The 26,704-nt window shown below is 43.5% G+C and overlaps 1 protein-coding gene across 1 annotated transcript in view; it reads right to left on the bottom strand.

The window, feature by feature from the left end:
* SNRNP48 (small nuclear ribonucleoprotein U11/U12 subunit 48) overlaps window positions 1–26,704 on the bottom strand; it is a 94,518-nt gene that overhangs the window by 2,736 nt on the left and 65,078 nt on the right. The window contains exon 8 of the mRNA XM_086964996.1: window positions 18,608–18,787. Coding sequence (XP_086821122.1) covers window positions 18,608–18,787 — 180 coding nt within the window. The remainder of the gene's footprint in view (window positions 1–18,607; window positions 18,788–26,704) is intronic.

Raw genomic sequence — 26,704 nt, 5'->3', positions numbered from 1 at the left:
TTGTCCGCCCCGATTTTTGCCCAGCTACGGTGCAGTTAAGGTGGCGCTTAAGGCAATTAATATCAGCTATTCAGACTAAAAGGAGGGCAGGCCTTTTTGTTAAATCCTGGGAAACTTAAAGTGATCTACATGGGAAAAACTCAACTTTTTACATCTGAATTTGCTGTGCAAGAATTTTTGAAGTCCATTGGGAGCTAGTTAGTGTTTGCAGATACATTAGTCTGTTCAATGTTTCTGCTTATATGTATGGGTAATGTGGCAAATGTATTAGGATATATATTATGTGTATTATATGGTTATACAATGGGTGGCACGTTAGTTGGTGTTGTTTGATAGACAGCTAAAATTGAGTAGAAATCAATATGCACAGCCAGCTAGATAATTAAAAGGGTGTTTGTTTTTTGTGATGTTAAGCTTTGTGACGGGTAGACCACTGGTGAGGGTGGGCAGGCCACAGATACTCCCCATAGCTGAGGACATGATCCTTACGCCTCGTGGGTGGGGATGGGGTGTGGGAGTGGGTAGGCGTAGCAGTTTGGGGGGGTGGGTTGGGTGGGGTAAAAAAGAAAAATGATTTAGGAGTACACTTTTTTTGTGATATTTGACCAACAAAGTCTTATGGCACAGTGGTACAATGTATGGAGTACAGATGGTGGATAAAAGTATCAGACTGGGCTCTCTGAATGTTAGGGGTCTGAACCATCTTCATAAAAGGCAGCGTGCGTCGAGTGAGTTGCAGATGCTGCAGTGTGATATAATCAGGCTCCAAGAGACTCGTATAGCATGGACAAAGCGAAAAGTGTTAGGCGAGTTGGGGTACAATGTTCTAACATGCACGGAGCAGTCAATTACATCAAGGCGGTTGCAATTATGGCAAAAAAGCATATTGTCACTACAGGTAGAACACTGAACGATAAATATGGAAGATGGGCCATAGCCGAGTGTGTCAGCGGGGCCTCAAATTTTACATTGTGTTCTATATATGGTTCGAACTTCGATGAGATCAGTCCTAGAATTACTTAATGTTGAACTGGCACGATGGCCAACCCCGCTTACAGTCTGTGGAGACCTAAATATTCACCTTATGCCTAACTCAATAGGAAATTTGAATTATCGATATTTGGGTAGAAAACCAAAAGTATATAGGGCTCTCCAATCCTTTGTTGAGGCACATGGTTTGGTTGATGTATGGGCTACTCGGAGGGGGGGAGGGGGGGAAGGAGCCTGGTTACACTTTTTATTCGTATCCACACCAAAAATTGGTTAGGTTGGATTATTTTTTTTGTCCCGCTATTCTGCTGAAGGATGCCCAAATTCAAGTATATCGAAGAGCTACATCAGACCATGGCCCATTAGTTTTGACGCTAGCTGGTATTCGAACAACAATCAGGCCACAGGTTTTTTCTTTTGACAGGAAACTGTTAATAGATGAGAAATTCATTGTAATCCATTCATTCATATGGACAGTTTTTTTCCGGATTAATCGTAATAGTACAAGTGTTGGTTGTGTGTGGGACGCTTTTAAAGCTGCATTTAGGGGAGGGGGGGGGGGGGGGGGGAGTTCTTAGTTATGGTTTATACAGGCAGAAACAACTTAAGAACACCTTACAGGTTTTGTACGATGCACTGAGATGTGCAGAAGAAAAACTCATGAAAGATATATGTAGCGGATTAAGTGTAGGAGAAGCCACAGCTGAGGTCTCTAGGTGTAAGGTCAAAATAAACCTCCATTGGAGTCAAGAAGCAGCAAAGAAATTTCTAGTAAATTGACAATTGAATTATGAATATGGTGAGTCAAGTGGTCACTGTCTGGCACAAAAGGTGAGAGCTAAGGAAGCGGCACAGAGAATCAACTCAATCTGTGATTCAAGGGGGAATCAGGTGGAAACCGAGGCCGGGATATTAACAGTATTTAAAGAATACTATGAAGCGCTATATACGGGCGAAGAATATAATCAGCAAAACTCTGAGTCTTTGCTACAGCGTTTGTGATCAGAGCTTGGAGGAAGCAGAGGCAGAGCAATTGGAGACCCCTATAACTAGAGGGGAACTAGAAAGGGAAATAAATGAGTTAGCTAATGAAAAAGCAGCGGGGCCAGAAAAATTACAGCTAAAAGTTTATAAAACTTTTTTGGGTGTCCTGCAGGACGATATGCTGGCAACATTTAGACTGGCTCAGGTAGGGGCATCCCCAGCAGCTTGGGATGAGGCCATCATTATTGTATTTGGGAAGAAAGACAAGCCTTTCGGAATTTCCGGCTTCATATCGTCCCATTTCTCTGCTAAATGTAGACAGCAAATTTTTTCTAAGATTTTGGCTACACAGCTGGCAGAGGTTATAACGCCCCTGGTATCAATTCGACAGCATGGCTTTATACCCAAAAGAGGGCCCACAAATCACATCAATAGAGCGATAACACTTCTAGATTACGCCAACTGCAAAGGTGAACCATTTAGACTCATTTTATTAGACGCCGAGAAGGCTTTTGATTGCGCCTCATGGGAATTCCTGTGGGCGGTGATGCGACGACGAGGGTTTAAACATTAATTTTTAACAGCGCTACAATTATTATATCGTAAGCCAGTTGCTAAAGTGTGTATAATGGGGCTTGAGTCTGCACCACTCAATTACACGTGGTACAAGGCAGGGATGCCCCTGCTCCCATTTATTGTTTTCTTTATATATTGATCCATTTTTAAGAATGTTAGAAGACAGTCCTAGAATAGTCTCAGTGAAACTCCAGCAAGATCAGTTCCGTGTTTTGGCATATGCCGATGACGTCGCAGTTGTGACACCTAACCCAGCAGTGGCTGTTTGTGAAATAGAACTGTTGGCAACACAATATGGGGTAGCACCTGGTTATAAGTTGAATACTGTGAAGACTCAAATTTTGTGTGCCAATATACATACATTTGATGATCAAAGGGCAGTACAGGAGGTGGCCTATCTGGGGATTAGGATACGAGTTTGCTTGAGGGCTATGGTCGAGTCTAATTTGGCCCGGTTGATGTCGGAGACTCGTAAACAATTGGAGCGTTTGCATCTGACTATGGTGGAAAGATGTAATGTTCCTAAAAAGTTAATTTTACGGAAGCTACTGTATTTTTTTTTTAGAGCTGTTCCCCTAGAGGTTTCACGTACCAACCTTGCTCTACTGAAATCAATCTGTGCCAGATTTATATTGTCTCAGGGTAAAGCGCGAAGAGCAATGAGATATATGGTGTTACCTAGGTCACAAGGGGGTTGGGCTCTTCCAGATTTTACGCTATATTATTTAGCATGTATGATACAGCACATTAATATACTTTTGATAGGCACCAAGCCCACCACCAGGGCTGAATCCCCTGCTATCTATCAAATGCTCTTGGGCAGGGAGTGGAGCCATTACAAGAGCACCCGATTTAAGGTTCTAATAGCTGCGTACGAAGTATGGGCTGTCGTTAAAAAAAGATGGCAAAGATAAAGTATCCTGGCATACCCCGTTAACGGCAAGAATTATTTTTCCACTTGTATTTCGGGATCGGGTGATGAGTAGATAGAGGGACAAAGGGGTAAGCATAGTGGGCGATTTATTTTTAGATGCTATGAAGTCTTTTGATCAGTTAAGAGATCAATATAATCTGTCTCGGGCTGATTTTTTCAAATACCTACAATGGCGTGATTATTTTTTAAAAGCCCGATGGAAAATCCAAGTCAATCCTCTTGTCGTGGCAATTAGTAAAAAAACAGTTCGGATAGGAGCACTCTACACCTTATTATTGGATACATTAGATAATGATTTCGAAACTCAAAATCATAAATGGGATAATCGATTGGGTTGCCAGGTCGTACGATTGGAGACCTCTATAGAGCTGGCAGGTTCTTATTTATGTCTGCAAATCTATATACTCAACACTTTAGGACAATTTTTAATTTATATTACACACCAGCTAAAAATTTGAAATGGGGGAGTGTTAGTGGGGGAAACTGTTTTCGATGTGAGACTGCAGCTGCTGATTTTGTACATATATATTTTATTCATGTAGGCATCTAAGTACACTCATCAGTCATATAGAGAAATTTCTAACTGAAATATTGGATACATCTATTCATCTATCTGCCATTCAGTTCTTGCTAGGGGTCGAAAAGGGTTCAGCAGTGGATAACCTATCTGTACAAGCAATATCTGATTTTTCTTGCCATTGCAAGGATATGTATAGCATCAATGTGGTTGCAAAAGGACCCCCCTACGTTTGAAGTCTGGAGAGAAAGATTCCTATCAATTTCCAATTTGGAACATAGTCTGTATGCTCTGAAGGGTAGACCTTAAAGGAATCTGGGGTGCCAGATTTGGGAGCCTGTTATGACTTATATGGAGGCATAGAGTGTTCGTACCTTGGTATAATGTATACTCTTTTCTTGTGTCTGTAGAGCCATGTTCTTGTTTGCTATTTTTGTCTTTTCCTTTTATCTCTTGACTTGTTTGTAGCAATAGTATGTTATACTATGTATATATGTGCCGTTTTCTGAACTCAATGAAATAAATAAAAAATAAAGAATGAATATCAAAAAGGCGTTCACCACTTGCTCATCCTATTTAGTTTTGTCCCACCTGAACCAAGAGAATCAATTTATTTGAAAGAAACTGTAGGACAAAAAGCATACAGCCCTAAAAACCTGTATAAAAATATGGGTAATTCATAAAAGTTAGAGGATTTTGTTGGAACTATAATCTCCTGTTTGCAGAGGACACAAAAACCAAAACCCGGATCATTTCCTCTAGTCATGGTTAGAGTCATTGAATTTTAAGGCTAATGGTATGATTGCTATTTTGCGCACCAGTCCAAGATGCGCATTTGTTACCAGCAATCCATTCCGGACAATACATGCACGTTTTCTATGTTTGGTATCTATCAGAATGAAGAACGGAACACTGCTTTTTCGCTGCACACAGTGATTTTAAAGCACAGCTTGCTTGCCATCTTACATTTTTTAGGTCGAAGACCTAAAGGCTGCGCTTGTGCAGTCTTTGGTCGGAGATTTAATGTTTTTTTTAGACGGAGCTTGAACCTGCCCCTCTCCTCCACCTCTCCTCCATTGGCTGGCTTCCTAAATGGAGGCCAGCCATTGGAGGAGAGGGGCGTCACTCCAATCAAGCCCAGTCTCTTTCGGATTCGGGGGCGTGTTTTTGCCGTTCTTTCCACCTGTCATCTGTCACTCAGAAGCCAAAAACACGCCCCCGAATCCAAAACTTTTCGGAGCTTTGCGCCGCCATTTCTGCCCGACCGCCTGACGCGTCAGACAGCGAATCGTTTGCCTCTTCAAACAGGGCCCGGGCTGACATTTGAATGTCCGCGGCTCTCATGTGCTGCGCGGATGACTTCCCTCCCTCCTTTTCCTTGTTGACATTTTGTGTGTCTGCTCTGGACGGGCCTCCCTCCGCAGAGCTGTGCCGGGCATCAGTCCTTCGTTGCAGAATCCGTTCAGCGAGTACCTGGAAGCGCAGCGGAAGAAACTACACCACACGTCGGAGAGCGGAGCCTCCCAGGTATGAGCCTGCCTGAGTCTTCCAGAGCCTTCTGTCCCCTGTGTTCTGCATGTGATATCCCCTCCTGATTCCGTTCCTTTTGTATAGCTGCCCGTCCTGCACCCAACCCCCTTTGTCCCTTCCCGAGCCCTCCCTCCAAGCGGAGCCACCCCCTCCCTCCAAGCAGAGCCCCTAACCCTCGCACCCTCCGCCCGGTTTTAACCTTGGGTATGGTTTGAGTGGCCTGTTATGGTAATCAGTGGGCATAGGATTCAAAATGCGTTTACCAAGTTAATCAGTGGGGCTTTACATAACCCGTGCTTCGATGTTAATGAATCCCCGCCCCTGGATATCATCTTGACATGTATACAGCTCTTTAGGTTGGCAGGTTTTTCATACGTTTTGAGAGATGTATGGGGTTGGGCGGCGCAGCCTATAGTTATGTGCATGCCCGCGTGGTTGTGAGGTCTGAAGCATGCCTGGGATGGGCAGCAAGGATGGAGCAGGCTGCTCGCTTATCAATGACTAGGATTGTGTTTCACAGCTGTGGTTCCTGGTGTAAGGCGGCCACCCTTCCATTTGTTGCAGGGTGCTGAAGAGTTTTTTTCAGCAGAGCTTTGGGCGACTTAACATGTGGAGTGATTCTCTTCTCACACTATGAAGTCTCGAACCTGCTGACAACGTTGCGCCCTTTACATTTTTGCAGGTCTGCACGTTTTTTATGTGTCCTTCGGTACATTGTTTCGCCTTTTTGGCATTCCGATAAGTTTTGGTGGGACCAGTAGACTTTTTGAATTGCGTCTTAAATTAATAGCGAAACTCTGATGTGAACAGCTCGCTTAGCTTACAGGAACACATTTGTATATACCAGTTCTATGTGTGCCGACATTCGACAGGACTAAATAGAAACCGTGAAATATACAGTGAGTGGTTTAAAGCAGAATGTGTGATCCTCTGCAATATTTAGTGGAGGGCCCCCTTAATGCCCTTTGGCTGACCTCCTGTACGCCAAACTGGGCCGGACCTAAAGAACGGCTCCTAAGGGGGCGCTTAATAGTAGGGTTTATTACGCCCCTTTATATGGTGAGTGTGTGTCTAGGAGCTTTGTCACTTACACAAAGTACTTGCAACCGTGTTTTTGATCCCTCCCCCCTCCCGCTGTCCGTGTCCTCGTTGGCGGGGCCTTCCGGGCACTCCCACCACGAAACTGAGGGGCCGCGAGCAGCACCTCGAAAAGCCCCAGGTGATCTTTGGTAGAGTGAACAGCGGCTGTCGCAGCTCTGTGGTGAAACAAGATACTGTGTCGGGTAGGATAAATATTGCTCTTACTACCGTGTGGTGCAATAACCTTGAGATACTAAGGAGGATGAGTGGCGAGTACCTGGAAGCGCAGCAGAAGAAACTGCACCACATATCGGAGAGCGGAGTCCCCCCAGGTAGGAGCCTGCCTGCGGCTTCCAGAGTGGATGAATTGTGCAGTTTTTCGCGCCTTCTGTCCCCTGTGCTCTGCATGTAATATCCCCTCTTGATTCCGTTCCTTTTGTATAGCCGCCCGTCCTGCACCCAACCCCCTTTGTCCCTTCCCGAGCCCTCCCTCCCTCCCTCCAAGCAGAGCCCTCCCTCCCTCCAAGTAGAGCCCCTAACCCTCGCACCCCGCAGCCCTTTTTTAACCTTGGGTATGGTTTGAGTGGCCTGTTATGGTAATCAGTGGGCATAGGATTCAAAATGCCTTTACCAAGTTAATCAGTGGGGCTTTACATAACCCGTGCTTCTCTGTTAATGAATCCCCGCCCCTGGATATCATCTTGACATGTATACAGCTCTTTAGGTTGGTAGGTTTTTCATACGTTTTGAGAGATGTACGGGGTTGCGCGGCGCAGCCTATAGTTATGTGCATGCCCGCGTGGTTGTGAGGTCTGAACCATGCCTGGGATGGGCAGCATGGATGGAGCAGGCTGCTCGCTTATCAATGACGAGGATTGTGTTTCACAGCTGTGGTTCCTGGTGTACGGCGGCTGTCGCAGCTCTGTGGTGAAACAAGATACTGTGTCGGGTAGGATAAATAGTTTATTATTGCTCTTACTACCGTTTGGTGCAATAACCCTGAGACACTAAGGAGGATGAGTGGCTGAATGCTGCAGGGACTGCTCTTTGGTATAATGATCATCTTAGGGAGTACGCATGCTTGAATGCGAATTGCCTCTCACTGATCCAAGGTCTAATTACCCTGAGATGTTACCCTGATTGCACTCGTTTTTTATCGTCTTCTGCCCCCTGATTGTGCCGTTTTTCTTGCCTCTGCCACCCTGTTTGTGCTGTTTTTCTTGTCTCTGCCACCCTGTTTGTGCCGTTTTGCTTGCCTCTGCCACCCTGTTTGTGCCGTTTTTCTTGCCTTCTGCCCCCTGATTGCACTCGTTTTTCTTGCATTCTGCCCCCTGATTGCACTAGTTTTTCTTGCCTCTGCTCCCCTGATCGTGCCATTTTTCTTGCCTCTGCCCCGATTGTGCTCGATTTTCTTGCCTTCTGCCCCCTGATTGCACGTGTGTTTTTTCTTGCCTTCTGCCCCCTGATTGCACTCGTGTTTTTTCTTGCCTTCTGCCCCCTGATTGCACTCGTGTTTTTTCTTGCCTTCTGCCCCCTGATTGTGCTATTGGCAATGTAAATGACAATGCCATTTATTTTTTTTGTAGGTGGCTCTATGTGTGGGTGGCTCTGTCTGTGTGAGGGTGGCTCTGTGTAGGGTGTAGCTATTGGCATTGTAAATGACCATGCCATTTATTGATGATTTAAAAAAAAAAAAAAAAAAAATGTCATGAGCAATGCCAATAGCTCTACCTTTAATGATGCAGAGACCATTGCATTGTAAATGCTTGTGAAGCCTTAGTTTTAAAAGAGGAACAATGAACACATCTGTTGGTTGCACAGCTGAATTCCAAATCCTCTGGTTCACCTCCTGCATACAGACTTCGTGAAGCAGGTGTAGGAAAATTATTTTAAATCTCTGTGTCTCACTACAAACCATGCCCTGTGATGAACTGGGAATCATTAATTCAACCATACACAAAATACATTGCTCTCCCCAACACACAAAGGGCCCAATTAGGTGATATTCCACCCGATAAATAACGATACAATGGGGCACGTTATTTATCAGGTGCAATAAATAACACCTATTCAGGGTTTAGGGAATAACAGGCAGATTTTGGTGTTTAATGCACCAAACTTCACATGGGAAGGTAAATACCGTAAGATTATCTTTGTTAAATTTTGTCAGATTTGACCGGCCACAATTTAACAGTTGAGATATTTAAGACATCTGATAATTGTTGGATGCGTTAAATAAAGCCAAACTCGTAATTCCAACCCGTGCATAAACAGGGGTTTACACAGGGGCCAGAATACTCCAACCACATCGTAATCAGGCCCAAAGTGTTGTGGGAGGTGATCAAGTGGAAGAGCGGCAGATCCTATTTCAACACAATCTCTGGGTAGATGCAGCTCAACTGAGGACAGGCAAGAGAGCTGCACAATGAAGGCAGAGGGCCATTAATCTAGGTGGGTGAAGACAGATTTTCCTCCATGTGTGGCTGCACCCCTGGCCATAATTTAATATAGAGGGATTAATGAACAGAGTATTGGTGATAAATCCAGAATATTCCATGGACCTCACACGACCACCAAGCTGCTGTTGGAAAAAGATCAGAAGTTGTGTCAACTGAGGGATGACCTAGTGAGATAATCCAGTAAGAAAAGGCTGGGGACGATTGTTAGAATATGGCTACAACAGCGTGTGTACTCTTGATACTCCTGCTGTAAAGTCCCTCAAAATTACTTACAAGCAAAAGAGAAACGTGCAGCACCGGAGCGTAACATGCATCAGAACATGGTTATAGCTAAGCATAACCTGCAGCACTGAGACTAGCCCTCTAGGTGATCTCCAAAAGCAGCAGATGACTGAATGATTCAGTGACTAACGGAAACATGGCAACTACAGCAGTCTGAGATGAGCAGACATGGGCATTAGTAATGCCAGTCGGAGGTATGTGTTGGTAGTTCAATGCAAATACAGTACCATCATTGCAACAGAACTTCATAGGGACGTTCGCCAATTGACCCCCCCCCCCCCCCCCCACCACCCCCCATTCAACATGACTAATGTGCCTTACGTGCGGACACGGGCAAAGTGGAATGATACATTCCTTGAACACAGGGACAACCTGTGATGCATCCAGTAACTCATTCCCCAAATCTCAGTCCATGTACTATTTTTTTGAAAACCAATTTTATTGATTTTCCAAAGATAGCACACAACAAGTGTACACAGTCAGTTCAATAAGTGGAGAACCTGAAAACATTATACTCCATAACACTGCGTATCAATATCAATTGCGGGAAAGGGATGAGCTAGGCACCCACCACAATCCACAATGGCCAGAGCAGAGTGTTAGTTTTCTATCGCCCCCACCCATTTACCGCACACCTTGCGATATTTCTTAAGACAACCCCTGGCCCCATATACAGATCTCTCCTGTGCAGCGCACCAGTCCACTCCTCCGCGCCACAGTGACAGGACAGGGGCCACCGGATCCAGCCAGCATTGTGCAATGTCTCTCTGTGCCACCACTAGAGCAGTGTTTAGGAAAAGCTTATCTGCGCGAGTGCCGTCTAGTCCCTCCAATGCCTAGGAGTATGTTGGCGGGGTTAAAGGGCACCTCCCATCCCAGGACCTCATTGAGTTCATCCAACACTGATTTCCAAAAATGTGTGATGGGCGAACAGAACCATACCAATCCATGTACTATTAACAATAACACCTTTGTGTGACTAAAGCAACACAACGCTAAAATGAGAAAAGAGGGAACGCTTGGAGCGAAATAGGTCAGTCATCCTGTATCCTAAAACCAGGTGCTACATAAAACCGAAGCACTTTAACATACCTTACTGTAATTAACTGATGCTCAGTCATCTTTCTGCACACAAAGCCGTGGACAGCAAACGTCAAATTGGCTCCATAAACACACATTAGGTTTAATTACCAAAAATCTAGTTCCGCTTTCACTGCAAAACAATGCTACTGATTTTGGCAGCTTGAAGCACTATCTTATGATCACTATACAGTGCTTAACATAAATTGTTTATTTTAAGATTTTTACATGGCATACTTCTTAAGGCTTGTTGGTTGCATCAAAGCTTGGCATCAAAAGGAAAATGCTACTTACCAGTATGCATCTGTTCTTGGCATGTAGAGCTGCAGATCACTACACTATGCATTAGAGCGCCACCTGGTGTTGGGCTCGGATGATTGCATGTTGTCATCTTGGAAGAAGTCTTTTGTAGTCATGAGATAGATGACTCCACCCTTAGACGATAGAGCGCATGGGCATCGGTTCCACCCTTAGATTGTTTTTCGCCATGGTGGGAAATTATAGAGTTAGTAGAAGTAAAGAAAAAGATGTCCATGCGTGTGCATCTAAGTAAGATAGAAACTGGAACAGATACAAGCCCTGGGGAGGCGGGAGGGCGTGTAGTGATCTGCAGCTCTACATGCCAAGAACAGATGCATACTGGTAAGTAGCATTTTCCGTTTGAGGAATATGAGCTGCAGATACTACACTATGCATCGATTGTGCAGCAGTGTCTCCCCTAGCGGTGGTCACCTGTATCTGTTGCAGTTGTTTGAAAGCAAGTTTTAAGAACAGCATGGCCTACTGCAGCTTGCTGCTTGGCTTGCACATCAACACAGTAGTGTTTAGTGAAGGTGTGTGGTAGACCATGTTGCTGCCTTGCATATATCTCCTAAGGGGATGTTCCCTAAGAAAGCCATGGAGACTACTAGCTTGCATGTGGAGTGCGCTCTAGGAGGAACTGTTAATGTACGTTTTGCCTTTTGATAGCAGACTTGAATACATTTTACAATCCACCTTGCAATTCCACCCTTAGTGATGGGGTTGCCTTTATGAGGTGGAGAGAAAGATGAAAATAATTGTTTTGTCTTCTGAAAAGATTAAGTCCTATCTATATAGTAGAGAAGAGCTCTTTTAACGTCTAGAGTGTGTAGAGCTCTTTCTGCTACAGAGTCCAGGTTTTGGAAAAACACTGGTAACTCTACAGATTGGTTTAAATGAAAAGGAGTAATTACTTTTGGAAGGAATTTAGGATTAGTTCTTAGAACAACTTTGTTACGATGTAGTTGTAAAAAAGGTTCTTGTATAGTGAAAGCTTGCATCTCACTTAGTCTTCTAAGAGGTGATAGCAATAAGGAAAGCTGTTCTCCATGTGAGGAATTGCAGTTCACATTTGTGTAGAGGTTCAAAAAGGGGTCCCATGAGCCTTTTAAGAACCACGTTGAGGTTCCACACTGGAGAAGGTGGTAACCTGGGTGGAATGATTATTTTTAATCCTTCCATAAATGCTTTAATTGCAGGTACTCTAAAAAGAGACAGATGTTGTCTGTTCTGTAAGTATGCAGCAATTGCTGCCAGGTGCAGGCGTATGGATGAATATGCCAAGTCACACCTTTGTAAATGTAAAAGGTAGCAAATTATATTTTGGATAGTAGCATCCAGGGGATCAATTTGATTATTATTGCAGTAAATGGCAAATCTTTTCCATTTAGCAGCAGAACAAGCTCTAGTAGTAGGTCTCCTGGCCTCTTTAATGATAATCATACAGTCTGGTGGTAGATTAAGATAACCAAACTCTAAGACTTCAGGAGCCAGATCGCCAGATTTAATTGATTTGGGTCTGGATGTCTGTTGTCTCCATGGTTTTGCGTGAGCAGGGATGGAGTCAGTCGTAGCTTTTGGTGTGGAACTAGAGATAGTTCTAGCAGTGTGGTGAACCATGGTTGGCGTGCCCATGTGGGAGCTACCAGGATCAGTTTTAGAGACTGGTCTGAGCTTGTGTACTACCAATGGTATTAGTGGTATGGGCGGAAAAGCGTACGCAAATTTGCCTGACCAGTTCATCCATATCGCATTGCCCTTAGACAGTGGGTGTGGACACCTGGCGGCAAAGGTTGGGCATTTTGCGTTTGTGTGTGGCGTACAGATCTAGGTCTGGATGACCCCACTGGTGAAAGAATGATTGAAGAACCTGCAGATGTACTTACTATTCGTAAATTTGTTGTGTCTGCCGACTCAACATATCTGCTATCTGATTGTGAACTCCTGGAAGGTGCTCTGCTAACAGATATATGTTTTGTGGAATGGCCCATCTCCAAATGCTCTGTGCGAGTAGGGACAGTTGTAGAGAGTGTGTCCCCCCCTGTTTTTGTATGTAATAAATGGCTGTAATGTTGTCCGTCCCGATCAAGACAGCTTTGTCCTGTACTTGTACTTGGAATGAGTGCTAAGAATATTGCTAGCAGCTCTAGATGATTGATATGGAACAATCGTTGTTGACTGTTCTATTGTCCTTGAGTTGTAAGGTGTAGGAGATTAGCTCCCCATCCTGTGAGGGATGCCTCTGCTGTGAGCACTAGCTGTGGAACAGGCTTGAGGAACGGCCGCCCCTTAGTCAAGTTTTTGGTGTTCCACCACTGCAGAGAGTGATGTGTGCGACTGTCTACCAACACCAGGTCTGTTGGTTGCCCTTGTGCCTGGTTCCGTTGCTCTGCTAGACATTCTTGTAATGGGCGCATCTGCAGTATTGCATATGGTACTATGAAGATGCAAGATGCCATCATGCCTATTAGTCTCATGAACATTCTGGCTTGCAGAGATTGTTGCTGTTGAAAGATTGTGACTAAGGCTTGAATGCTCTGTATCCTTGCTGGACTGGGATACGCTAGAGCTGTGGATGTATTTATTGAAGCCCCTAGATACTGATGTATGTGAGAGGGCTGAGGTGCGACTTGGTGTAGTTTATTGTGAACCCTAAGTCGTGTAATGTTTGAATTGTCTGATGTGTGTGTTGGACACACTGATTGAATGACTTGGCTTTTATGAGCCAGTCGTCTAGGTAAGGGAAGACATGTATTTGTTGTCTTCTGAGGTGTGCTGCTACTACTGCTAGGCACTTTGCGAATACTCGTGGTGCCGTTGTCACTCCGAATGGAAGGACTTTGAACTGATAATGTTGTCCTTCCAGTACAAACCTCAAGATACTTCCTGTGAGCAGGATGTATAGGAATGTGGAAATAGGCGTCCTTTAGGTCTAGTGTTGTAAGGAAGTCGCCTTGTTGCAGCAGTGGGAGCACTTGTAAGGTGATCATATGAAAATGATCTGATTGTATGTAATGATTGAGGGGCCTGAGGTCAAGAATAGGTCAGTGTCCTGTCCTTCTTGGGAATTAGAAAATACAGCGAGTAAACCCCTGTTCCTTGTTCTTGTAAAGGAACTAAATTGTATTGCGTCCTTTTGTAGAAGTGACAGAACTTCTTGTTTAAGCAGAGTAAGGTGTTCTGTAGACATTGGACACTGCCTGGGTGGTATGTGGGGAGGGGTTGCTGCAAGTTCCAGGCAGTGGCCATACTGGATAATCTGTCTTACCCACTTGTCTGTTGTAATGGAGTTCCAGACAGGCAGGAATTGGTTTAGTCTGCCCCCCACAGCAGTGGAATGCTGTTAGGGGAGCAGAGGGAAGTCACTGTTTTGTGACGGAAGAGGTTCGATTACTGTCGTTACCACCACCTCTTCCCTTGTTGTTATTTCCTCTAAAATCTCCTCTAAAATATCCCTCGTTAGAGGATGTTTGAGTGTTGGATTTGAAGGATGTTATGTTGTCTGCACCGGTTTGTTTTGAGCCCCCTCTATAGAAGGAGCGACAAAAGGAACTTCTAAGTTGTATGGACTTTAAAGCTCCCATAGATTTGGCAGTGTGTGTCCCTTTTAATTTTTTCCAGTGCTGTGTCAACCTCTGGTCCGAACAATTGGTTCTGATTAAATGGCTGATTTAAAATGGTAGTGTGGACCTATTGTTTAAATCCTGAAATGCGTAGCCACGCATGTCTTCTAAGTACTACACTAGTATTTACAGCTCTAGATGCAGTGTCGGCAACGTGTAGTGCACACTTAATGGAGGCATTAGAAATGAGTTTGCCTTCCTGTATAAGATCATTTGCTTGTGCTTTATATTGGTCAGGTAGATGGTCTAGCAGTTTCTCTAACTGATCATAATGAGCCCTATCCTATCGGGAAAGGAGTGCTTGAGTATTAGCTATACTCCATATGTTGGTAGCATGAGCGGCTATTCTTTTGCCTGAGACATCTATGACCTTTGATTTTTTGTCTGGTGGAGGTGCCTCACCTGAAGTTTGTGAGTTTGCTCTCTTTCTAGCATTGGAGACGACTAGGGAATCTAATGGTAGTTGCCCTTTAATGTAGGCTGGATCTGCAGGTGCAGGCCTATATTTTTTCTCAATCCTCGGGTTCAAAATCCTAGTACTCGCAGGGTCTTTAAAAATTTCTGGAGCATGTTTGATGACCCCTTTAATCATAGGAAGAATTTTAACAGATCTGTGTTATTGTTCAAATGTATCTAATAGGAAATCTTCCTCTGCCTCGTTAGAAAGCATAGTGACCCCGTGGTAAATGGCAGCTCTGTTTAATAGTTACCCAAATCCAATGTTATCTTCTGGGGGAGAAGGTTTTGATGGGTATGAATGTGGGTCAGGAATGTCTGGTATATCCTTTGGGTTTGGGTACTCCCAGACTGTCACCTGTACGGTACGGGAAAGGCTCATCTGTGTCCATCCCTCCTCCTAAACTTTACTCACCATCATTTTGAGGTGAGTGTGGTGACAAAAGAGGAGAATGTGAAGGAGAAATCTGTGGTGAATTGTTAAGAGGAACAGGAGATGAGGAGAATGTGAAGGAGAAATCTGTGGTGAATTGTTAAGAGGAATAGGAGATGAATGAGAAGGAAGTATAGGTGAAGAAGAATGCATAGGGGACGTGGCAGAGCCCTTCTTCTTGGCAGGAACCACAGGAGTGGATGTTTCATCTGCCTTCCTCTTTATGTGGTGTGGTGTGGTGGACACCTGACCTGTCATGGAGTCGAAGTAGATCTTCTTTTGCAGAGGATCTGGCTGTAAAAGTTCTTCTGCTTGAGAAACCTTTGTCGGCGCCGATTTCTTCGGTACCGGGCGAGGTTGCTGCTGGTCTTTAGCCTTAGGAGTTGTTAGTGTCCTTTGGCGTAGTTTGCGGCTCCAAAGGTGTTCTTTTCGGTGTCGTAGGCTGTTTCGAGGCTTTGGACGCGTCTGAATCAGGCCTTGACGGTTTTGGCATTAAAGACTGTCTTTGGAGTGGAAGCTGGTCTCGTCTACTTCGAGGCGTCGGACGCTGGCTTCGTACCCTTTTCTTTAGAAGCCGACGGTTTCGGAGTCGAGACTTCTTTCGGTGCCGAGGGAGCTGGTGGGATCGGCACGTGTGGCTTGCTTGGTACCGAGCTACCGGAAGGCTTAGTTAGTTTCTTCGGAGCTGAGATCGATGGCGGGGCTATCGAAGTGGTTTTTCGGTCGCGACTGGGCCCCGGAGGCGGAGTGTTGACCTTTGCCTTCGATCTGGGTGCTGTATGTGGTGCAGGGGCAGTAGTACTCATGCACTGACCCGATGGTATGGAGTCATCTGCCTCTGATACGATCTGGAGATCATCTGAATCTTCTTCGGGAACTAGCGGAACCTCGTCGAAGATATCCACCGGTTCCAGAGCTGATCTCTGCATGTTGTGTCGATGGGCCCTCCGATCTCTGATGGTTTTCTTGGATCGAAAGGACGCGCAGGCTGTACAGCTGGATTAGTCGTGTTCTGGCGACAAGCACAGGTTGCAGAGCTCCTGGTGGTGACTGCGTGGAAACTTTGATCTACACCCGGGGCATTTCTTGAATGGCGTCCTTTCTATGAGGTGTAGGCCTCACGGCGTGGATAGGCCCAACAGCCCGCGTCGACGACCGGAATCGAGCTAATAGAATCAAACCATGTTAGTCGGTATCGAAGTTAGTTTGAAGAGTTTTGAGACTTTTTAGCGCTTCCAAGTGCTTGAAAAGTCTATTTCTAGCCAGAGCGGAAAAATTTCATCCGAACCCAGTGGCGCAAAAAACAATCTAAGGATGGAGCTGATGCCCATGCGCACTATCGTCCAAGGGAGGAGTCACCTATCTCGGGACTACAAAAGACTTCTTCCAAGACGACAACAACATGCAATCATCCAAGTCCAACACCAGGTGGCGATCTAATGCATAGTGTAGTATTTGCAGCTCATATGCCTCGAACACATGTTTTTCGTAAGCCTGGGTTTATTTTATCAGCAGGGTTTATTTTACAAGCGGGGTTACATACTTGTAGAAGAGTAACTATAGAGTCACCAGGAACTTAATGAAAGGCTTTGAGGATGAGATAAAAATAGGTACTCAAACTGAAAGCCTGGACACAGTTCTGTATTTGCTAGTGGTTCCAACATAGGACAATATTCAAGAAAATATTCCAATGACTCACAAAAAGTGGAATTGTACTTATTAGCATAGGAACATTTTCTTTGATAGCACAGAAGGTTCACGGGTGTACTGCGAGTTCCAGTGTGTGGATACCCGCCAAAGTAGGAGAAAAATCTAACTCACAAACTCACAAAATTTAGGCAAGCACAATCCTATCCTGATACGGCAGTACATTTACTTTCACGGGTAAGGTTAAGCCAATATCCTTAATGGGAAGGGGGGTGCAGTGGATTGGGGTTGTCAACAGGGGATAATATTTTGCCAAAAGACAGAAAAAATATATCAATCAATCATGTGTTTGTTAAGGGCAACTACTTACCCATAAGGGTCTCAAGACGCTGGGGAGGAGGGGAGGAGGGGAGATGCATGTTCCAGTCCATCAAGCAGGGAGTCTGTTGAAGAGCCATGTTTTGAGGTTGCTCATGAAGATGGGGAGTGATGTCTGAGGTGGAGCGGTTAAGCATTTCAGGCTCTGGCCGCGAGGAAGAAGACCTCTCCTGATCTGGTCTTTCTGGCGTGGGAGACCACGACGTAGGAGAGCTGGGCTGATCGTAGGGTTATTCAGGCTGCTTGGAATTGGATTCCGCTGTTCAGATATGCTGGTCCAGTGTGTGTGTGTGTGTGGATCTTGAAGGGGATTCTCGCCTCGATGGGGAGCCAGTGGAGTGTGCGCAGATGCTGGGAGATTTCGCAGTGTCTTGGCAGGTTGAGGACCAATCTTGCAGCGGCGTTCTGTATGTTTTGTAGCTTGCGGGTGAGGTTTTTGTTTATTCCGGTGTACAGTGCGTTGCAGGAGTCTAGTCTGCTAGTGACGAGGGCATGAGTGACAGTCTTTCTGTGCTCGAGGGGGATCCATTTGAAGGACTCACGTGGGAGGCGGAGGGTGTGATAGCAGGAGGATGCAACAGTTGATCTGGCGGTCCATTTTGAGCTCGGCGTTCAGGATGAGTCCAAGGTTGCATGCCTGGTCTGTGGGGGTGGGTGGGCTTCTGAGGGTAGGGGGCCACCAGATGTCGTTCCAGCTTCTAGTTGAGAATTATCATGGAAATCTATTCTAGGTCAGCCAGTTTCCCAGTTCTTACTACAAGTTACCTAGTGTACAATGCATCTGCACAGTGAAGTTGGGCTAGGAACGCAGCACTGATCAAAGATATCAAACGGGGATGAAGAAATAAAGCAATATAGTTCGATTCACAAAGATCATTATCATAGATGGTCTCCATACGTATGACTTGTTTGACCAACATACTCCTGTAGTAAAAATTTGGGGATAAACCCTTAAAGAAATAATACTTCAAGGTCCCTGGTTTCTAAATATCTTCTAGTCTTTTAACATAGCCCCAACAAACTACCAAGGCGATTCTGAGACTCTCCTTGTAATTGTGCAATCTTGCTAATTCAGCAAATAGAAATAACCCAAATCTAACAGACGAAGCGTGATGTTCCATGGTCAGACATGTTTAAAGAAATTGCTAGTACATCTAAAGGCAAAGGGTGCAGAAACAGAGGTTGCAATAAAACACAAAAACCCAACCCTAAAAGAGTAATGATTAACAAAAACAACAAATATATACATTAAACATAAACTTCCTCTGCAAGCCGTACAAAAAAGTGCTGAGATTGTGTTGCAGACATGACACTAGAAAAAACACCAATCTTACGTACCTTTCCTTTCTCTTTTTTGAATCTTTTTTCTTGTCTCTACTCCTCTGTTTGTGTGGACTGCTGCTGTGATCCCTTCTGTGACGGGACTGTTCCACACCTCTACGTGGTACTGATGCCTGCCTTGAGTCTGCAGATTCTGAACGCAGAGAATCCTTAGAGTCAGATCGCCTTCCTCGCGATCTAAAAAAAACAAAAAAGTTTATATTTATACGCAGATTTCCAATTTACGGCTCCCCTAAAATAAGAAAGCCACTAGTACGTTTCTGATGACATGTAAACTAAATGCTTAAAAAAGTAGCATTATGAGCTTCAGAATACACCCAATTTAGACATTCATTCACTTCTGTAGACCCCTAGTGGTATTCATGACCTGGATGGAGGGGATAAAAACTTTACTTCTCCAATGGAAGCAATACAACCCTTATTCTTAAAAGAAATTTCTTGTTGCAGTCCTCTTAAACAATAGGAAAAGGTTTCAGATAGAACCTCTGCTTCCTTTAAGTTTCTGCTTTAGTGGCAGAACACACTGTGCCTCAGAAAACATTGTAGTTATTTGTTCAGCTTGCACAGTATCCTCCAATGTGGGATAGAAGTGAGTTGCTTGCAGACAGTAGGGCCAGTCTATTTATTCTTTGAGACAGACAGACAGAAAAACACACTGATTTGTTGTTTTGTGGGTGAAAGAGGCAGCAGTATGTATATTTCAATTTCTTTTATACATTCACTTGCACTCAGTTGCTTCACCATTTAGACACATAAGCACAAACCTATAAAATACTTGCATAGGCACTGTAAGACATGCACATGGGAACGACATCCTCTAACGATTTCCTGCGATCCTGACCAGCAGGCTACTGACCAACGGAAGACATTTATTTATTATTTCTAGAGGGCAGACACTCGTCCCAAGAGGGATACAGAGGCGCTAGATTGCTTCAAGACCAGACATTACAGCACTTGCCTTAGGCAGAGAATAGTCCAGTTTTTAGTGTTTTCCTAAACATGGCATGGTCCGAGGTCAGACAGATCAGTGGGCATTAAGTTCCAATGAGCGGCTGCCAGGTAGGTGAATGAACAACTACCCATCCTAGCTTTTTTGATGCGTTTGGCTTTAGTCACTGGGAGACTGGACAAAGGCAGGTGTTGTGCAGATTTGTAGAATTCCACTTAACAGGCACAATGGCTAGGCCAGTGTGGTAGAGTGCCTTGTGGAGATGTCATAAAAGTTTAAATTTGGTTTCCTTACGGATTGGCAACTAGTGGAGGGTGTTTAGACAGGCCGATGTCAAACTGTAAATGTCACTATTACAGATAAGTATGGCAGCCATGTTTTAGACAGCCTGCTATCTTGTGAAGACAGTCTGCCATACCCAAATAAAGGGATTTGCCATAGTCCATTCTACTCATAATCAATGTGGAATACTGTCCTTCACCAGTCCACAAATATGCAGTGGAAAAGTTCCCGCTGGAGACTAAGTAGACCAAAGCATTTGTCAAGGTGACCTATTTCTGAATCTAGAGAGCGGTTCGTCCATTAGGAAGCGAAGGTTCTTTGACACCGAGTTTTGGAGTGAGGCCCAGGGACGTTGGCCACCAAGATGCGTCTCAGATGTAGTGGGCACAACCGAAGAGTAGAATCTGTTTTAACGGCATTCAGCATACACAACTGACGCGCTCTACTTGCTACATTTTAGCTGCACATAGACAAGGGGACGTTTATCAACAGTCAAAACTTCCTGCACTGTGTCCCCACCCAGGTGTTGGGCTCCATGAGTCGGATGGAACCAGTCCTCTTCAATGAGTTCTCAATACTGTCGATTTGTCCGTTTCCATATATAAAACAGCCAGGGGAACCGATATTTTAGCATCTGTATTTTTGTAAAAAAAATGTGTGCAAGTGGAAAAAGGATTTCCTTCCTGGAAACTATTTCGCCAAAGATAAATTTTTCTTTAGCAAGGAGCACTCACTTAGATTCATAACTTCATCAACAGACTAAGGCAGTTACGCAATGATGGTTGAGGGTGTGAGAAGATAGTTCTAGCACCACGGTATAGCACCACGGTACAGACAGTAAACACTGCTGAAAGCACAAACTAACTTTTCTGTAGTCACCTCGACATTTACCAATCTAAAATACTTTGCAAAAGATCTTAGTTATGGTACCTACTGGTTAAGTGATCGCAAAGGCAATCTGGAAGTGGCATTTTCATTATCTGATAGCAAGATTAAATTATATATGTATCGTATATTCAAATAGGGGAGACCTTCGATTACATTCAGTAGGGTGCAGTAGCAGTCACAGCAATCTACAAAAGTAAGATCAGAACAAATAAAACATGCGTGTTCCACTAAGTGCAAGATTTATAACTATTGTTCTGCTGGTGTGGAATGGTTCAACGAGAATGTTACTGCATTAATCCAGTGGTTGAGATAAATTAGAAACAATTGTGTGCATTATCTAAGGGAGGGTTAACGCACTATATTGTCCCATTAGAAAACATAAAAAGTCTGTCAGCTGACACTACCCGAATTTTGTCCATTATATTAGAAAGTAGGAAATTCATCAGGTAGGAGCAGGAGTCATCACTTGAATAAGCATAATTCTAAAATTCTACACCCCTCTAAAAATACTTATTGCAAGAAGGTTGAAATGGCATACCATAATCCAAAGCGAAGAAAAGCAAGTCTTTTGATGACAAAAAATAAATATACCGGTCCGGATTATTTTCAGGTCCGTCCAAGATGCCAGTTCTGGCCCATTAAAAAGAAGGGAAAATCCTGAAGTAGGATTGTAAAAATAATTGGATACAAATTAGGGGTAACTGTAACACGAGTCACCGTAGTCTGTTTTCTAAAATTCCTGTAACCAAGATGTCTTGGAGAATCAGAGGCCGAACAGAGACAACGTGCTTCAAAAGGCAAGATAAATATAATAAAGCACAGGACAAAAGGATAAAAAGAGAACATGGATTTGGGGAAAGGGAGCCACACTGGCTCAAACAAAGAATACTGAGGTGACCTCCGCGAAATGACAAAATAATCAACAAAAACAAAGAAAAATAATGTGGTTTGAGTAGTGAGTGCAGGGGGGGTCTTATGGGCAGGAAAATCAAATCTGCAAACAAATATTTTTCACCAAAAGAGCTTTCACCAGGTTGGGGTTGTCAGCCTGGTGTATGCCATTCACAATATGAGATGGATAAAAACCTAATTAAAAATCAAAAGATGCTGTCAAAACAGGTTTCACTAGTATTTTCCCCATCAGGATTGATACAAGCACAACTGCAATTCTGTGACTCATTTAGATTCCCATTCTGGAAAAGCACAGGAGTCAAGTTGTTAAGTTTAAGGAAGTCAATGTTTGATGTATATCCGCAATTCACTAAACAGAGTTGCTGTTCCTAGGGGAGAAGTGTGGGAAATATCGTTTTGGATGATAGAGGCAGTCAGGGAGACTTTTACTTGATGCCCTCACATGCCCCGAAGGAAGTCATGCTTCACCATATGGCGCTGCTCTTAGTTGGGCCGGCGCTGCAATGCACTATGGGTCACCCGAAGAGTCGCTTTGGCGGGGATCTTTTGTTTGAGCCGCAAGGTGTGTGCGGGTCAGTATTATTCTGTGAGAAGTAGGCGGCGAGTGGTGGGTGAAAAAGTGGTGCCAGAGTGAGTAGATTTAATAAAGAGGACAGCTCTGTCACGGTTAAAAGACCAATAAGTTAAGTGCTGCTCAGGTAGCTTAGTAGCTGCAATCATGGTGTGCTATTTATGAAAGTGTAATGCAGTAGGTCGACATGTTTCGAGCTTTGCATGGTCTCAGGAGGAGATCCCTAGCGCTTCTTCAGGACCAAAAGGGGCGGTAAAGGTGAGTGAGTGGAAAGTGGCCTCGTCAATTGAAGTAGTGCCACTAAGTCGACCTGAAATTCGGTCCAATCTATCGTACATAGGCAGTATGCAGCACTAGTCACCTGAGATCGTGCAGGTTGTCACAATAGTTTTATTGCCAGGCAAAGTCTCTTGCACCTACCCGACCTCTCAGTTGCTCGAATTGATGTATATCCACACCTTCAGCCTTCATTCGAAGATGTGCACAATATCTTCAAACATGGCACAAAAAAAGATGCTGCTGATCTCAAAACTAGATCGGTCTGGCCCATGAAAGTACAATATATCTTAGATACTCTCAAATTCAGTCGCTTTATTGAGTAATGGACTATTGGATGTGGTGGGGAAAACAATTCACGTTTTGGACCAATTTATCCATTTAGATTTCTCCAGTGATTAGTCCCTTTGTAGTTTTGATGGGAAGTGTACTAAGTTTTCAGTAACTGCCCAGAGATCTACTTCTTGTGCGCCCCACTTTCGGTACTTCAAAGAAAACCATGCATGAAGGGTTTATCCGAAATACTGAGTTATGTAGGCAAGGCCCGTAGCCAGAAGTATATTTTTTACAGGGACGTGGCCCTCCTCTATGACCAAACATTAAAGCTGTGCACTTAAGGTGCATTCTTTACCAAATATTTGCAGGGGAAAGACAATATGCAAGGTTTTGGTGCACAACATTCCTTTTAGTCCCTTTTTTGGTTATTTTTAAAATATCAGTAGGATTGGTTGTACTACGAAATATCAACCCCCAGAATTTCGTGGAACCAAAATATAAAGGACAGACTATCGAAAGTTAAGGTCATACAGTAAAGTATAGATCTACTATTCCAACTTTACATCTACGTACCTTGAAGATGCATGTATTGCATAGGAAAACATATACAGACAGACAGAGTAAAATTTAGAAAATCTATACTTACTTACCGGTCTGTATTTTGGATACCATATTCTGTCCTCAACTTTCTGTGCCATCAATATTTTAGGCGTCAAAACTCAGGGTGCACACTGTGCGCATTGCTGTGAGGAATATATTGATTTTTTTAAGGTGCATATTAAAGCACACTCAATCAACTTTCCACAATTCTACTTTAAATTATATAATTTAGATGGTATTTAAAGTAGAGGGGTGTAAAGTTTTAAGGGTAGCTGACTGACAGCTTTGTATATTTTCTAAAATGTTCAAGCTTTGGGAACTGCAATACTTATGAAATTATTTGTTTGGGATGTTCTACCTAGGACATTCTGCATAAGAAAATCACCACACCTGAAAGGCCAATGGGATAACCTTACCTCAAGTAGATTTAGCAAACGTATTGAGTTTTGTAAAATGGAGTTTCCTAATTCAGCCCAACACCGTAAGTGAAGTTTTAATTTAATTCACCACTAATTTAAAATAACTTTACAGAGAGCATGAAGCATAGCCATCAAGGACATTTTGGGAAATCAGTGGCGATTAGTGTGATTTCTATATTTTAGGGCAGCAACAATGTTGAAGACTGAACAGAATGTAAGTGTCATTTTCCAGGGGAAGTTGTGATGGTCCCACAGTGAATTTCACTATAAGGTTATGACAAAAGATGGATACTTTAATGACACTTTATTCAAAGCGCCATTTGACACTACATAGACTTGAAACCTAAACCCCTTAAAGCCAGCACCTAGCAGCACTCCGGTACAGGAAGATTGTGCAAAAAGTACTGTACAAAAATACAGTTTGGTCATACACCATCCAGCAAGTTAGGTGAGTAGGCATGGTAAATGAGCGGTGATTGTGGGAGGCTCGGATGGGTCTATTTGCGGCCTGTGGCTTGGCTGAGAACACTAGTAGCATCTCCAGTTAGAGGAGTTGTAGGTGAGAAGACAGCAGCATGGCTTCTAAGGCTATAGGTGGTGGTTTCACAGATTGCATCTAGGCACCTGCTCTGAAATAACCTCATAGTACCTCCCATTTGGATGATACAGATGTCTCCACTTTCAGAATCATGCGCATTTTCCTCTTTTTCACATGCAGCAGGCTCCTACCATATAACATTTTAGGTGGCATCCTCTATGTACCTAACATTGCTTGGATAAGCATGCACATTTAGGAGCAGTAAACGTAGAAAGCATGGGAGCCTGCCACATGAACTAGGAATGAAATATATGTATTTGTAGAGATTGTTCCGCATTACTAGAGGTGCAGATAAAGGTCAAGCTTCATGTCGTGTTACAAAACTGTGATATTTAAATGTACACTATAAAGCCAAATCGCCTCCATAATAAAACTAGACATCTCAGCAAGTAGATCCATACCATAAATGTAGACATGGCTGATATGCATTAAAAGGAAAAGCATTAGCACTTCTCACCAAGAATATGCAGTACAAACAAGGGGATGCAATTAAGATTTTGTAAAAATCGATGTGGATCAAGTAACAATATATAGACTTCAATAGGACTTCAAAAACTACTATAAAACAATTTTGCATACACTTTTAGACGCCAAGTGCAAAATTGAGCATTTAAACCACATTGGGCCAGCTGTATTGGCAAAAACATAAGTTCTAAATTCCACTTAAAATCTCCGATCAACTTTTCTCAATGTGTATCGAACTAATTTTGCTCCTAGAAGGTCTTTTACTTTCGCGCTTCTCTGCTGATCTCTAGCCCCACTGCTTCTCTCACCCTTTCCTAAATACCCCTTTTTGTTTACCACTGCATCAGTTTATCTTCCCATTTGTCTCTCCTGCTCTCTTGCTGTTTCCATTTACTCTCCTTAGTTTCTCTTTCACCTATCTTCTATGTACTCTGAAATATTTCTTATTCTCTCCTTAGCCCTCTAGTCCATTGATCATGTATGGCAACTTAACTTTCTCTTGGCTGTGCATGGCAATGAGCAGCCACTGTTGCCTTTCTTTGGCCACTGTGCTTTTCACGACTCCTCATTTTCAGAAGCCTACTGATCTGGGCGCCTTCTGGAAGTGGAGAATTCCCCTACGACCTTGGAACAAAAAGGTTAGTGCAATGTGGTCATCATATACCTGCAGCCTGTTGTCTGTTCTTGTTGGACGGAACATCATGCATGGGTTTGGTGTTTTGTTTTTTTAAACTACTTTACAACAGAGGATAACCTGTTGAAGTCCACTGCACCACCTTCATGGTGCCGTGGACTTCAACAGGTTGTCTGCAGTAGTGAAAAGAAAAGGTTTCTGGTAAAAACACCAGACACTTTCTTTTCCAAAATCATAATGGGGAAGCAATAAAAATGCTTTTCGCGACTCCAGAGTTAGATTTTTTTTGTGTTTTGCTGCTTTGTGTAGCACACGGTGGGTGCTGGTATCACAGTAAAACAAACATGAAAGACTATCCTGCTAATGAAACCGCATCGATCTATAAATGCCCCATCACAGAGGGTTCCTATACTTCTCCCAATAACAGTACCTCACATGTCAGGCAAGGATATCACTCCAGCGGAAGGAAAGGTGTTAAATGCAGCAAGGAAACATCAAGTTTTTGCCTTACAAATTGATCCGTTCCGGCTATGCGGGTAGCTGTAGAATTTAGGCCAGGGACCGATGGGCACCCTGGGATTACTGCGAGGCCCAACAATGTCTGAAAGTAAGGCATCTAGGGTAGTCCGGGGTGGTGTGGCTTGCATGGATCCTACTACCGTTTCTCACCCAAAATGCCATGCAAACACCAAACCTGGACTAAATTATAGATTTTCTTCATATTTATAGGATAGGAAATTCTAGAATCTGCGAGGATATGTACATTTTCTATCACCCTGTGTTCCCACACTTCTCCCAATGAACACAGTACCCCAAATGTTAACCAAGTATTATTCACTTATATTATTACATAGGACTTCATAACAGCAATTTGCTATGACCGTCAATTAGATAAGAATTACAAAGGAGACAATTTTCAAAAAGCAGTTATACTACACACAGATTACTAAATCAAACAAGCATTTGCAATGCAATAGGTCTCGCATTATTAAAGTTAGAGCTATTGGCATTGTAAATGCCAATGCCTTTTATTTATGTTTTTGTTTTTAAAAACATAAATAAAAGGCATTGTCATTTACAATGCTAATAGCTTAAACTCTCGCAAAAGTGAGACCTATTGCATTGCAAATAAACTCACAGAGGCCCCCAATGCCGGTCAGGTGGCATGCTGCGTAAAGCACAAGATTTCAGTGTACATGTTTAAGCCACGCTCTCAAATACATA

This window comes from Lissotriton vulgaris, chromosome 4_1, assembly GCF_964263255.1.
Source record: "Lissotriton vulgaris chromosome 4_1, aLisVul1.2, whole genome shotgun sequence".
In the NCBI taxonomy this organism is placed as follows: Eukaryota; Metazoa; Chordata; class Amphibia; order Caudata; family Salamandridae; genus Lissotriton; species Lissotriton vulgaris.
Note: the sequence above shows the minus strand (reverse complement) of the source record. Positions and strands in the feature narration are given on the sequence as shown.